Consider the following 16,259-nt stretch of genomic DNA (forward strand, 5'->3'; position numbering starts at 1 on the left):
TATATATATATATGAACGACTTTTGCACATTACTGACTATATTATGTTATTATTACTTTCATTTTCCTCTTCATTGTATTCATGATTTGTAAAAGCTTTTTATACAAAATATTTGTACATTTCTATATTCCTTGCAGGCAGGTAAGAGAATAGTTTAAGGCTTTAAAGATTAAGGGGAAGTAAAATGCAATAAACCTAAGGTGGGATAATAATGGTCACTGCTGTTTGAGTTAAACTTTGCAGTCTAAACATATTTAAGGGAGCATGAACTCTGTTAAAACATTTAGACAACACAGTCCATCATTTCAGTTCTTTGCCAAATGCAGCACACACAGAGAGAGACGTACACATTTTTAATTGGAGATGCTCCATTTTGTATTATTATCTTTCCTTTCTCATGGCAGGTTTTGCTATTGTTGTCCATTAATATTTCATAAAGCACATTTATTTTCTGCTTATGAAATCTCAGGCATCGCATTATTAAAGACTGAAGAACAGAACAAATAACAAAAGCATAAAAAAGAGAAATATCCATGCACCCTTTAGACCAAGCTGTGAGTGACAGATCCAGATGGCCCTGGAAAAAATATAATCGGGTAAAATGTTAAAGCTAAAATAAGTTAATTTAAGGGAAAGTAAGAATAATATGAAGTCATTTAATTAAAGGACTCCAAACTGTAAAAAATGAGAAATTAAAAATGACAAAAATATTTTACGTTTTTTTTAAATTAAAAATGTGAAAAACCCTTTATATTAAATGAAGACATTAAAAAAAAGAAACACAAAAATAAACTTTTTGAGGAATTCAGCTTTGCTGACCTGTGGCATAAAAACAAATTGCTTTGGTAATTTCTCTCTCTCTCTAAGCCACATTACACTGCAATCACTTGATATCAGTTACTACTCATGGCTTGTTTCGGGCTTAAGTTTAACATGTGCTTCCCCACAATCCACATTAGAGGCTCACAAATGTGACAATATGAATGTCGTCCTTCAAAAAGACGCCCCATCTTGCCCCCTTCCTGCAGTGGTGAAATATTGAGTGTGACACAGGAGTAATTGCATGGGAAGTAATCAATTAGACACACAATTGAAGGAGACCTGAGGTATGTGGGCTCCCAGGCAAGAGGCTTGGCTGAATTCTTGTGATGTGCACTGGACCAATCTTCTCTGGCTCCCGTGGCAGAATTTCTCTTTCGTCTACTAGTAGTTAGACGGCGAACGAAAATCTTGGGGATCAGAAAAAGGCACCAATTTTATGCCCCCCATTTACCAGTTCCTTGTCTGGGGAAACACATTAACTCAAATCATTCCCGTCAACGTGCCCCATTCCATCCTTTTCCTTCTTCCCCTGTGTATCACTGTCACATAACACTAAGAAGGACACACGGAGCAGATGATATTGTATGTTCGTGGTCGATTTCCACACTCAACAACTGCAGTAGCCTTTGGAGAACAGAGTCAGACTCAAGTGCGCAAGAGACTTTTGCATACAGTACAGATTGGTACAAGCATGCATGTGTTTGTGTGAAAGGCATCAGTGTGACAAATCAAGACAGCCAACTAAAATATGATGACCAACAGAGAGCCAAAGACAGGGATAAAGAGATGGAAGAAAGACAAAAAATGGGATAGACAAAGAGAGAGCAGATGGGCCATGAAGGAGTGGTTAACGCCTTGGCGTAAAACACAGGCTTGTGTACATGCATGCGATGAGAGAGGATCATTCAGCAGATGGGGCCTCAGATTGGATGCTTCATTTTGGACAGACGCAGTGCAGGCGTAGGGTGGTTAGAAAAATGAATCAACAACACAAAACAAATCTGAAAGAAATGAAATGAGGAAAATGGAGGGGGGGAGGGGGTGGCAAAATCAGAAAGCTCATCTGTGTTGTGCTCCTTATTGAGGCTGTTATTATTTTGCCAGGGAAGCAGGCTGTAATTACCATGTGAAAGCACAGAGGCTACCCAGGGTTCATGTGAATCCAGACAGAAGTGGTGAAAATGTTTGCCGTAGCAAGAAGGAGGACAGTGCGGGTCATTATGCATCAAAATATGGATAGGGAACTTTGAAAATGTCAGAAGCCAGCTGTATTTAACCTTTTTTCTTGCTTGGACATAGGGAGAAGTAAAAAGAATGACTTATTTAAAGCTTTTCCTTGTAGCTATCAGAGAGCTCACTTGAACACCCAAAATGCCTAAAAATGAATAGTCTTATAACGGCCGGGACAGTTATTTGTTCCAGAGGAAGAAATGTCAAACAACAAAACTAAACTTTCTGCACTTAGTGCCTATATTTCTTATTCTATACACCCCCGTGCACACACACTATCCTTAACTTTCCCCGGCTTGACTGTGCCTTATATTTCATATTCATGAGGATAACTTAGCTAAGCTTGATTGAAAGGTGCATCAGAGGGAGTCCTATCCCTGCTCAGCCAGAGACGTCCTCCACCCCATCCTCCAGTCCCCTCAAATCCAGAGAGTCCATTCACAGCTCGCGGTGAGTGCACCAGAAAAATCAATAAGTGCAATGCTACAATATACTAGCGACAAATTGATTTCATCCCAAGGCAATTTCAAACCAAGTAGAACTGTGTGTGGGTTTCAGCACCGAAGGGGTCTTTCACTGTGCCTTCTTTCGATTAGCCCCTTATGTATTTAATATGTTTTATCCTCTTATATATGTTGCTTATGAATTTTATTGATCATTTTACACTTCCCCTGGGAGCTACTGCAAGAAGAACGATGGGCTAATATGACAGCAACATCAAAGGCCTCGTAATGAATGAGACTGCTTTGGACTCGCTACAGCAGCTGAAGGAAAGGAAGAGTTTGATCTCTGCTGCTTGAAGTACAGGAGCGGGTTTATCCTGATAGTTTTAGCTTATTTCCTTTCTCCGCTTGCGCACAGCAGAATGATGACAACTGCAACAGAACAAACTGGGACACAAGTGACTTGTCTCTCCCCACAGCAAGAGCTTGTTTAACTGTCAGGTCCATCTGCACAAAAAACAGTGATATGATAGACCCTTCAAGACAAGTTTCTTGTTCTGAAGTGACAAGTTTGTATAAAGGTTTTCTAGGGTCCACAGTTATAGACATGATCGTGAACGGCCCTATCTACCCAAAGCTGACATGCATGTACATGTGAAAAGTTCAAGACACAAGATGATAGGTCCTTTTAAAAGTAATACTATCAAGCTATTTGTGATTTAGGTCACCTCAGTGCCTCCACCAGTGTATGAATGTGAGAGTGAATGAATAGTGGTATTGTAAAGCGCTTTGGGTGCCTTGAAAAGCGCTATATAAATCCAATCCATTATTATTATTAATCCCACACTGACCAAGTGATGATTAGGGCCATGTGGGGTATATTAATTGTTCTTCTAAAGGCACCCGTGAGAGCCATTTCCGATCTCTACATAATATACTTCAACACAAACCAAACCTTTAATCGTTAAATGATTGCATCTTAATAATAAGAACAAACAACAACCAACATGTTTTTGTCACCACGAAAGCGAGCACAAGGGTGAAACACAAGCACTCGTAGTTATGAAGTAGAGCAGATTCTGACCCTGGTTGTTGTGCATAACTTCCCCCTCTACTTCATGGCTTGAGGCCACGGATGGCACATCAAACAGCAGCTTCTCACAGAGAACCGCCCTGGCCTCCCTCCGCGCTCACTTCAACTTGGCACCACAATGGAAAAGGAAGGGCACAGCAAAATGCTATGCTGGACAAATGTAATTCCCCAAGTATGGCACCACGTGTGAGAAAGAATAGAAGGCAGAACGTTAACACCCCAGCACATACTGAAGCTGCACATGCAGACTGATGGCTGCGTTGTTTCTCGCAACTCTGGGGAACAACCAGGAAAGAACAGCTGAAGACAACAATGAATTATTTAGAAAGTGAATTTGGAAGAGGTAAGGAAGGCACAGTCTCAGTACCATCCTCACACATCTTCATAAATTCAAAAATTTCACTAGGTCATTTTGTTCTTTTCTTTTTACATTTTTTGAACAAGCCAATGTCACTGTCTTCTTCTTATGACTCAGTGTTTCCCTTGGAATTATTTATATTGTGTCTGTATTTTTTAGATAGGTAGTTGTTCAATTCTAGTAAATTCTGTGTGCTGTAAATCTGATTTAAGAGCGTTCTAATTAAGAAATAATTTTAAAACAACATTCCTTATCAGTCGTAACATGCGTGCATTTTTTGTGGTACTAATCATTCATATATCCTTCTTAACGCTTTCCTGTGGATGTCAGACTGCTTTTCATGACAGCAGACCAAACATTTTAGAAAAGTGACAGTTTTTGCACTTGATATTCAATTAGTTTTTCCAAAGACATGTGTACTAGTATGTCACCTGCAACAGACACCGCCCCAACATGACCCACTTTGAGTAAGCAATTAAGAAAAGTTATTATTGTTTTTATTTATTTATGTTTTGTTATTGTTATTTTTAAATGTAGGCAACAATACAGGTATTCATTATTAATGTCAAAGCTGCTGCAGAACAAGAGCTAACATGCGTGGCAGATGACATTTTTATTGCGATCAACACACAAGCATAGAGATGTGTTGATGCATTGATCACTTAATGTATCTATTTCTCCATCTTGAACATTATCAGAGCTGTCAAGGGTCATGCAAACCCTTATTTACTCTTATTCAGCCACCACAAAGTATCGATTCTGTCCATATCTTCTCCCGCTTTGATCATTTGTGATGTTGGATTTAGCTTCAAGATGAGTGAATGGCAGCTTTGATCTTATTTCGAACACACTGCAAGAAAGGTGTGCTGCTCTGTAGTGGAAAAGCTGTGCATCTTTTTTGCGAGTCTAGAGGTTCATTTTGTGCTGACCTCAGGGTCAGTCTGTAGAAGATAACCTTCTAGCACTGGATCATTTTTCATAAAAAGGCAGAGCCGCCCACACAATCCTTTCTTTCTTACTACACAGTTTATCAGCAATCACTGGGACACAATATTCTCAAATAGATTTCAGGTGGTAACTCATACAAGAATACGTTTTGTCTGAGCAATAGCTGGAAATAATAAATTAGATGTATTTTCTCAACTTTGTCAGATGGTATAACATCCCTTCATATAAAAAGGTGAACTGTGATAACAGCACCCGTCAAGATAAAGAAAAAAAGTAAAGAGTAACCCACTTCCAGCACACTTAAATTGTTTGACTGTGCAATGTGAATTATAAGTGCAAGTATACATACAGTATGCTCTGTGTCTTTGCCAAAAGAGTCAAGCTGCAGTTTACATCCATGGCTGTATGTTTGAGTTTTTTAATCTTGTTTGACAAAACTCCAGTCACGACTTCCATGAGTCATAGTTGAATACTGAATATTTTCAGAGTCACAGACCTTTAAATTACATGGTGATAGTTTAAAATTTGACATTTTTAAAATTGTGATTTTTTTTAATTTCTTAAGTTCCAGAAGCAGAAAAAATATATATTTTAAGGGATATTTTAAGGAATGACCACTAGAAGATGAGCCTGATATCAAAATATAGGTAAAAGAGAAACCTTTCATATTCTATAACTTGTTTTGATCAGCTAAATATACCACATGGTGATACAACCCTTTAAAGTTTACCCAAAAAGTACTTTTGAAGTTTGTGAATTATCAGAAAACATCTAGACTTCTAATGTTTGATACTCCATGACTAAGATATTAATGATGGAGTTTTGTTTTTGAAGCTCAAGTGTATCCATGATATAAATGCTCAAATTTGGTAGCGATAGCAAAGTCATGCTGAGCATAAATGGGAATTTGGCTTTAGACTGTGAGACTTGCAAGAATTATAAACTTTCATGTGCTTTGCATGTTCTTGTACTAAAGGCATTGTGATTCTGAGGGGATCATTTTGGAGACACTCACTGTTTTTTTGGGGTTTTTTTTTTTTAATGGAATGGGTCTCTTGCCCTAACTATTGCTTGCACGGAGGCCTAAAAACAACATAAAATGAAAATAATCCTCTATTTTCATCACCTTTTGTTATAATTTTTCTTAATACACACAGCTGATTTTAATGTGATCCTTCTAACTCAACTCTGAATTGTAAAAATTGATATTACAGGATTTTTGAAGCTGGATTGTTTTTGTTTTTTTACTCATTACATGTCCATTAACATAAAAAAATGTAAGTAACCAAAAAATAATTCAACTTGCCTGTGAGATTTTTTAGACCCAACTGGCGCAGGCCAAAGTTTCCATCACGTCTGTAATTGAGGAAGATTGCAAGGGAGTAGCGGTCCTCGTATAGCTTGGTTCCTCGGATGATTCTCAAGTTCTCTAATGGCAGGTAGTCAAACTGGTTCAGAGCCACCAACACATAGCCTGTCACTTCCCTGATAGACTGTGGATAGAGGTATGGAAATAAGTGTTAGTGTGCCATTTAAGTGTGTACATGTTGCATAGATGAAAACACTAACAACACATTTCTAGGGGGAAAAAAAGAAGAAAAACAACTTGTGCTTCTCATGGCGAATGTAAAATTAATTCAGTAAACAAGTTAGTGTAAAGGCAAAAGGCACAAGGTTATCACAGTTCTGTGTTTATAGTGGCTGCATGTTCTCAGGCTAAAATTCATCACATAATATCTAATTGATCAAGAAAAAAGATAACACTGAATTTCTGCAAGAACATCCATTTTAGCGTCTTCCAGAAACTGTTATTAGTTCAAAAACCTCATGTTTAGTGTCTGTAACAAATTGTAATTTGACAGAAATATAATTGATGTTAACATTGCCTATTTTGCAGTTCAGTATATTCGTTATTATTATATATATTTGGACAATGACACAAGTTTAGTTTTTTTTACATGTTTACTGAAACATGTTCCAATTGTAGTTATAACTACAATTGTCTATTATATATATATATATATAATAGACATGGACATAATGTGTAGACTCTCAACTTTTATTTGGGGGTTTCCACATTTAAACTGGACAAAGGGTTGAGGAGTTTCAGCTCCTTAACATGTGCCACCCTCTTTTTAAAGGGACCAAAAGTAATTGGACAATTGAGTCAAAGGCTATTTTATAGGCAGGTTTGGGCAATTAATTTGTTACATGTATGTCATTATCAGTTAAGCAGATAAAAAGCCTGGAATTTATTTGAGGTGTGGTGCTTGGATTTGGAAGATTTTGCTGTGAAAGACAACATGCGGTCAAAGGAGCTCTCCATGCAGGTGAAACAAGCTATACTTAAGCTGAGAAAACAGAAAAAAAAACATCCAAGAAATTGCCACAATAGTAGGAGTGGAAAAAATCTACAGTCTGGTACATAGAAAGAAAGAAAGAAAGAAAGAAAGAAAGACAGAAAGACCGACCCACCGACCCACCGACCGACCCACCGACCCACCGACCGGATTTTAACGAGGAAATGTGGAAACACAAGGAGGATTTAGCAGGAGATTTGCAGACGCACCGACAAAGGACTGAGAAAGACAGACAATAAATACACTGAGGCATGACAAGAGTGGAAACAGTGAAACTGCAGTGAATTGGATGCGACGAGACGGGGAAGCAAAACGTAACACACTGAACACAGGATGAGAGATAAAACAAGAAACACTGAGATACAGACCTAACACACAGCAAAGGGGACAAACAAGCAAGGAGGCAAAAGATGAGACACAAGGAGAGGAACCGGGGAAAAAGGTTAGTGAGCGAGAGAGCGAGCGAGAGACACGGAGAGAGATACAAACATGGAGACAGAAAAACCTAACAGAGAGGAAACTACAAACTGGGGAGCAAGAAACTCAGAAACATAGAAACAACTAAACTTGAGTCTAACTGTAGGACTGGAACTTAACCACCCTAATAATACAAAAGTCACCAAAAAAAACCCAACTCAAAAAGCTGAGTCAAAAGATGCCCTAAATGAGTATTTTCCGTTACATAATTTGTCCAATTACTTTTGAGCCACTGAAATGAAGGGATTGTATTAAACAATTCTCTAGTTCCTCTGATTTTTATCCAATCTTTTTGTTAAACCCACTGAATTACAGCTGAAAGTCTGCACTTACATTTAAAATTCATAGTGGTAATGTGCAGAAACAAATATATACGGACAGAAGTTTCCCATTTCTTAAATATCAGTGACAGAATTAGCCAGAATGACCAATTCTAACATCTATTTTCTGTTTAGGTTTTAGCCAAACTCAGGACAGAGCATTTGAAATAATTCAGCGATTGCGTGTTATCCTGTTTATTTGCAAAGCAATAGCAGACATGCATACTTCACCTTACATTTGCTTTTTGTTGTATTTGTTCAAATTTTTAGGTGGACATAGGTACAATAATAAAATAGATTAAAATAGGAAAGCAAAAGAATAAAAAAAAATATGAGGACTACAAGACAAAAATCTAACAAACTAAGTAATGTACTCTAAGCATCTGTCTTCAAGGTCGTTCAATAATGCCAATGAGCTGAGTTCAGGCATCTAGGAGAAGAATTGACTGTGGGGTTTGTGACCTTACTTCAAAACTTGGCACAGGGTTCGGGATTCGTGTCCGGGGCCTGGCCTGGGGTGACTGAGCCACAAGGACAGGCACTGCTTCACACTTTAAATGTCATTTAGGAGGGGATATAACGACTGTCGAGACTTTGGCGAGAAGCCATCCAGTTGGATCTGCTATTGCATGAATCAAAGTGACAGGCTGTGTCCTCTTTCTCCCATCCACCATCATGGTGGCTGTCATTAGCAGACAGGCGGTCAGAGAAGTCTTTCCACGCTGGCCCACTGATGCTGATAATCAACAAGTCTGTGTGTGAAGTGCTGCTGCAGCTGATGTACTGAGCTGAAATAAGTCCTAAGGAGGGCCCTGGCAGTGTAGTCATGGCGGCTGACAGCTGTCAGAGAGCATGGCCATCAGCCACCAGTAAGTAAGCCACAGTCGCAGCTCTGTCATCATTACCCAGCTGATTACCATTAATAGAAACAGACAGGCCTTGAGTGTCTGTGTACCTATGTGAGTGATTGATGGGGACGTTACATTCAGTATGTCTCTGAATGTGTTTATCAATTTAAAAACTACCTGGAGAAAAAAGGACATAGCACAAACTTCTTTGTGCTGATGAAAATATCCAGTGAATTAATAAGAGCAGTGGTGGGTTTGAGGCTTCAAACGTTGAGGAGCATTATGATGGTGCAACTAAACTTGACCACACCATAAATGTACATTTATTGATTTGAATCAAGAGTGTGTGTACATAGAGAATATATTGAGCTTTTTTTCAAGTGAGTGCATGTAGTACTCTTTGCCTCCATGTCAACACAGAGTTTGGCAAGGTCTTTAGATGAGTCACATTCACCCCACTGAGTTTGAAGGTCTTTTCAACCCTGCTACAAAACCAAATATGCGGCACTCTGTGACATAGCCTTGGACACTGCCATATCCAGGTACTCTTTCTTCCTCACAGAAGACTGAGGGCAGCACACAACAGCAAAAGCAATCAGCTCTGGCTGATTAAATTTAAGCATATACAGTAGCTAATAATTACTTCAAGGCACATACTTCACAGATGCCTTTTATATTGTATTTTCTGAGGTTGTTTGTTGTCCCACTCACATAGCTGTCGTTTGTTATTTTCAAGCCACCAAATCGATAGCTTCGAAAGTGCAACACTGCAAAGGGAATAAAAAGAGGGAGAAGGAAGTGGCAGAAGCACATGTCTCCCCCCCACAGAATGTTTGTTCAATAATGAACTGTGAGAAAAAAAGGAAACAACTTGTAGTGATTACAGGCTCTTGCTGAGCTAATGGCCGAATCTGCTCTGTGCGTGGTCACTTTCATTAAACACAGATCAACAAAACAAGCAGCCCTTGGCAATACCACTGGTGCAGGCCAAGCGCATAGTAAAAGTACTTCAGGGAGACAAGAACCTGGATTTCAACACGTTTTGATGCATAAGTTCCCAAAGGGGTATATCTATATATAACATTCAAACAGATATTAATGCAAAGAAGCTGATGTGATTATCAATGCAGACTGCACAGGTGCCAGTGCAACAGTTTTTCTATGTCTATATTAGCACTAAATACAATGATTTGCATTATGCCCTCAATTTAGCTACAGTGAAATTAGAGCATTAAATTACCTGCTAAATATAACACCATGACACAATGTTGTCCTGGATTTCTACCAATAAAAATAGCTCTTCAGTGTGTCGATAGGCGCGTGGGCCACATCTTCCAGAAATCTAAGTTGCAATGGTCTTTGCATGCATTTTCAGGATTTCTTTTTAATCTTAACACAAGTAATTATTTATACCAATGCATCATTATAAATTCAAAGAGGTCAGTGCAAACTGTTGATCATCTGCAATCTCTTAAGTGAATAAAGACAGCTTTTTTAAAAAAAGAGATTATGTCTACAGTTGGACGTCAGACTCCCTCTAGCAACTTTTCAGTTCATCCAACCACACACCCTACATGCCTCCTAAGAGATCAATGCGTCAGGATCTCAGCAACAGTGAACAAAAAAGACCTAGAGAGCCAGATTCACTAGATTAACAGGGATTTCTCCCTCCTCCCTACGCTGGAGCATTTGTGAACGGAAGTGTGGCAGCGGAACAAAAACCTCACTTGAGTCACTGAGACGTGCACAGTTTTGAAATCGAGTCCTTCAATCCCTGACTTCTAAAGGAAGAGAGGGAGGTTTTGGGGGTAGAGTCAGTGAAGGAAGGAGAAAGAGCAGAAGATTTTCTTCCTGCACACTGCAGGAGAAGCTCAGACGAGTGGACTGGGCTAGTCTTACGTGTATTTTTACGCATAATTAAAAACATACCTGTTCCAGGTCAGAAGAGACAGAGAGTAAACCAAAAGGTGTGAGGAAAAGGTGAAATGTTAGGCTGTGGGTGGAGGACATTGGCACCATTAGCATGTTTGAAGACACTGAACACACGTTAGCACGATTGCCTCTCATTTCCATACATATTGAGGCAAAGATATGTGCTCTGCAGGGCTGCGGTCACTGAAGTCAGATACACAGAAGTGCACTGGGGGTGGGCTTAAGGTTTGCATCGCTAAGCCTCCATCCTCTATTTCCATATCGGTTGCTTAAATCCTCTGCCTGAGCTCACATCCACATTTGTACACAGACACAGAATCGGATGAAGTGTCTACAAATGTAAGTAAGAAAACCTCCTGACTTTTTCCAGGAGATCACCTTCAGTGGAACTGGCATATAATGGAAATATTACTGGCTGGCAGTTGTCCCATAGTGCTTTACTACTGTTTTGACAATAATTTCTGAAATTAACTCTATTGTGAATAAAGGCAAATGACTTTCTAAATCGGTTATAATATGATGTTGCGACACCATCCCATTAAGTGGCCCTGGTGAAACTGGTATCCTTTTTTCATTCTCAGCCTCAGAAGTGTTGCCGTGCCAAGTGCCCACCTACAACCCACCAGCTCCTCAGTAATACCTCAATCCTTCTGGAGTGGCTCAAACCCAATATGAGCCACTTCAAACACCTGCAGGTGATACTGCCTTTGATGTATGTGTGTATTTGTGTGGAAGTATGCACACCAGTGTATGTATCGGAATCACAGAAGTATCTTTTATTGCCTTGGCAAGTTGATTATGATGACTCATCTTTGACGATGAAGAGAAACTCTCACTTGTGTTTCTTACACCACTTGTCTTGTGCTTATGTGTGTGTCTGCGTGTGCAAACGTGTGTATCTGTTAGTGTGTGTGTGCATGATGATGCCTGTGTGGCTGTACAAAGGCATTCTTGTGTGAGATTAGACAGATTTTTTTGTTGTTAACAGTGGTAACAAAAGCCAAAAGAACAAGTGACATGAAAGATTTGAAACCTCTCTGTTGCCGTTCCACGTCCTTCCTTTGCCTCTACAGTGGGAGAATGCCAGCTGTTTTCTAGGAATACTACTTTACTCAAGCACAAGTGAGGATTTCAGAGGGAAAATATTATATTATCTTTATAACAAAGCAAAAAAACTCGTTTAAGTGTACTGAAATAAAATAAATCACAACGTTACAGATAATTTTATGACGACTGAATGCAAGATAAAACATCATAAACTGATATTTGTTACTAACAAGTGTGGGTTTGGCATGTGGTTGATATTTGGGCTGGCTGTTGCTGGCTAATGAGATTGGCAAGAATGGGTGACTTTGAGAAGTCCCTGTTCAGGGTGATGTACGGAGAGGCAATGTGTAGTACTCAGTTGGAGTGTCATTGTTTGCGACAGGATGACAGTCGACTTGTCAAGCATGATGACAAAAAAGCCCTGTAAGGTGAATGCATCATTGACAGAATACACCATCCTCAAATTCTGAAGGAAAGAAAGGCTAAACAGTGAAACAATCATATGAAGAAAGAGAAATGGATTGAAAAACGGTAACGCATAATGTATGAAAATCGAGTACACGTACGATCTCATTTTAATCCAGGAGAGCCAGAATTTCTTAGAAAGCATTTTCATAATTCTATTTGGTCTATGGTGTATTTTCAGGAAAGGTGGTTATATAAGTAGAAAAGAAATCACTCACAACTTTCTTGACAATATTGGCATTGAGGTGTCAAACTCCAGGCCTCGAGGACCGGTGTCCTGCAGGTTTTAGATGTGTCCTTGATCCATAACAGCTGATTTAAATGGCTAAATTATCTCGTCAACATGTCTTGAAGTTCTCCAGAAACCTGGTAATGAACTAATCATTTGATTCAGGTGTGTTGACCCGGGGCGATATATAAAACCTGCAGGACACGGGCCCTCGAGGCCTGGAGTTCGACACCTGCGGTTTAAGCTTTCACAGAGGGAACTTATAAGATGAGGCCAGCTTATTTCAATTTCCCTTCAATGTGGCTATCATAGGTCTGTGCCCAATCCTATATTTTACATACTATGCCATTAGGGCAAGTGTCTTGAGCCTCTTTCAGTTCTTCAGATATACAGTGCATCTCCCATGTGTACTACATAGGTCAGACAGAACTTTTATATACACAATGAAAATAATTTAGTAGACCCCGGATAGGAAACTGTGATGTAGCAAAACTAACAGGTCCACTGCAATCCTATCTCTGGTTCTAGTGTTTTAAGAGGGTGTCAGACTAAATTGTATCTGTAGCCTTATGATTTCCAGGCTATTGTGCTAAGATCTGAGAACAATGTGAATGTGTAAAAAGCACAAACTGGGCTACCACAGAAACATATACAAAAACAAGTATGTATTTATTCATCCTAAATATAAGATCAATAAATATAAAGCATTTATTTAAATGCAGCATCTGAGGACTCTGATGCTTCTTTTTTATCTGGAATGTTTTTTTTCCCATCTGTATGAGACACGTGGTGATTTTCTTAAAAATTATTACACACTGATGTTTGCGGTGTCTGAACAGACATGAAAAAGGGACATATGTTAGACTGTTACAACGTCTGCCTTTTATTTTTGTTCTTATGGACAAAGCAAAAGGTTCAACTTTGCTGATGTAGTAATAGATGGAGGTGGCGCATTTGGTCATGTCTCTCAGCTTATCTAACTCACCTCCCTTAGTCAAAGCTCACACAACAATCATGACACAGTTCCTCTTGCTTTACTTAGGAAAGTAAACCGAGAGAAAATCAATATTTTATTTCCTTTTATTTTTCACTTTGTCTTGTTTTCATCCAGTATATTGACTGTTTGTTACACTAAATAATTATGTAATGAACATGTTAAAAATAAAAATGACCTTATTCTGGGTATGTTCTGATGCAGATGTCGGGCATATTGCAGTTATCAGTCATCAAAACTGTGAGATCAGTGTTTCTGCCAGTTGGTACTTTGATCAGATATGATACTGACTGGCTTTTAACATAATTAAACACAAAATTTGTATTTCTGAGACCCACTGATTACCCTAAAAATCTAAAAGAATAAAATATAACCAAACTTGTGCCACAGTGGCCAACTAAAATACTATTACTGTTTGCAAGTGTCATGGAAAGTCAGTGCTAGTTTGCCATCACTGCTCGTGCTGAAGGAGTCCTGCTTTCCTGAATTTTGGCCAAGTTAAGGAGCTACAGCAACAGCTCTGATTAATGTTTGCTGTCATTGCTTTCCATTATTATTATTATTATTTTTAAGCATTAGACTTTTGAGCCAAACTCATTTACGGGGTGTAATGAAAGTCCACAAAGACTTTGCAATCCCTGTAAAACATTTTACACCCACCTGTTCAGTATATAGCAACTCAGTACATCTGTTCTGCCACTCAGCAGCTTACTTTTAAGAAGCTGATGCATTTTCAGTTTTCATTGTCTAATAGCTTTGATTTCACTTTATGTTTATCACTGAGATCATAATTGGGGGTGGTGATGTACTGGAGTGGATTTAAAATATTTTCCTCTATTTTTCTTCCTTTATTTATGTTAGTGAACAATGCATTTAAAAAACAAAGAGCAATGTTAAATTATTTATTAAAAAATACATTACTGAATTTTATATTGGGTAATATATAATGTCTATCTTTATTTTTTAATCTGCTGTGTTTACTGAACGCTCCTTGCCTTTCATGGACTTGTGGGCAGGAAAAAGTATACACAGCCACACATACACACACATCCATACCCTCTTTTGCTGTCTCTCATCATGGCAGTCTTTCCCATTTCACCTCCCTGACAGTTCCTGAATTGAGCTAGAAAGCCCTCTGTCATTAAGACCGATTCCCACCTTTTGGCAGGGAAATGAATAGTGTGGTGTTCACCTTATCCTATGCTATGAGAACCATCAATACAGAGTGTGTAGAGAAAGGCATATAATTCATGCTACCACTTTCCTTCAATACCCGTTTAGTTAGGTATACTTTATATAATTCCTGTAATTTGGCCACTGCACTATCATTTAGGGGCAGTGGATAGCGGAAGTATGGTAATACAGTAGACGACCATCACTTTTGCTGTATAACTTTTGACAGTATTATTGAATGTTATAAGGAAATGTGCAGAATAAAAAACACAAACAATGGGCAAAATCAATATTACAACTGCCTTTTAAAGGTTTATATAAAAATGTCCTTGTATAGTACAAAGTCTTCAAAGCTTGGTGGTAGACAGCCTATTTGTACTTAGGATACCCCTGTAAAGGTGTCCTCATTAACTTTGATTAGCTTAATGCTCTTCTCTAGTTGTACCTATAATCGAATGTTGTGTAGCTGACATTTTAAATTGCAATGCAAAGCTAAGCAGCAGGCAGCATCAATTTCATCCTCCATTTGTCTTCCGAAGCCTACCTTCAGAAAAGAGATAAAGACAGATAGAAAATGAGAGCAATGAAGTGACACCACTTCCCAAGAGAAAAACTTGCGACTCCATCAGAGCACTGGTAATGAGTGGACTCCAGTGGGGAATTCTCCAAATTGACTAATTTGTAATTGATTCACTGCATTAATTACCGGGCTGGTTACGCCTGTGTCATGGTTAATATTGTGCTGATCTGACGACGTTGGGAAGCCCATATGCATTGGGACTGTTCGGGTGAGGCAGCCATTATTTAATTATGCCATACATATCTGCCGGTAAGGCAAGTCTTAATCCGAGAGTAATCACTTGCCCACACTTCCCTACAAGGATGTGTGGGAGGAGGGTGCTGGGGTGGTAGGTACTCCTGTAGCCCATGGTTAGCTCGTTAATCGAAAATTTTAGGTTATGAAAGTAGAAGGCTCTAAATGTCATTATTGCTGAGGTGCTAATTATTTAATTGCAGTGACACTCAAAATAAATTCCTACTTTGGAAATATTGACAGCAACTTAACCCATTAACCATCTTTTTTAAAATTATTATTACTTTAACTTTTGCATTTGTCTATGATTCTAATAATCAGGCTTGTGTGAATAAATATATTTACGAAATGGATATTCTTTGAGTGACTGAAAAATCTCATTATCCTTTTGCACAACAGCCTGCACTATTAAAATGAACCTAATTTTTAAATGAGTGTTGGCCATGTGACTCATCAAAACAGACCACATGACCTATTTCTAAAACCAAGCACAGAACACATACTGTACCCTCCGTTTTTTTCCTCTTTATCAACTCTTAGTTCAGCAGCAGTCCGTTTTCAGCCCTGAGCAAAGAGACATGATAAAGTAGAGGTCTTTCTCTCTCTCACAGTTGATTATATTTTTGCTTTGATCTACAGGGGCCATCCTTTAACCATTCTCTAAGAGTTTGGACCTAGCACAACACAACAAAAACAACACCCACGG

The 16,259-nt window shown here is 38.7% G+C and overlaps 1 protein-coding gene across 3 annotated transcripts in view; it reads right to left on the reverse strand.

Annotated features, from left to right (window-relative positions):
* Window positions 1–753: 753 nt before the first annotated feature.
* LOC102308541 (receptor tyrosine-protein kinase erbB-4) overlaps window positions 754–16,259 on the reverse strand; it is a 173,223-nt gene continuing 157,717 nt past the window's right edge. For all 3 annotated transcript variants that reach the window (XM_042219151.1, XM_005918381.3, XM_042219152.1), the window contains one exon: window positions 754–6,387. In XM_042219151.1, the coding sequence (XP_042075085.1) occupies window positions 6,157–6,387 (231 nt within the window). In that variant the 3' untranslated portion in view covers window positions 754–6,156. The remainder of the gene's footprint in view (window positions 6,388–16,259) is intronic.

This window comes from Haplochromis burtoni, unplaced genomic scaffold (genome assembly GCF_018398535.1).
Source record: "Haplochromis burtoni strain Fernald_Lab_line unplaced genomic scaffold, NCSU_Asbu1 Contig_29, whole genome shotgun sequence".
NCBI lineage: Eukaryota > Metazoa > Chordata > Actinopteri > Cichliformes > Cichlidae > Haplochromis > Haplochromis burtoni.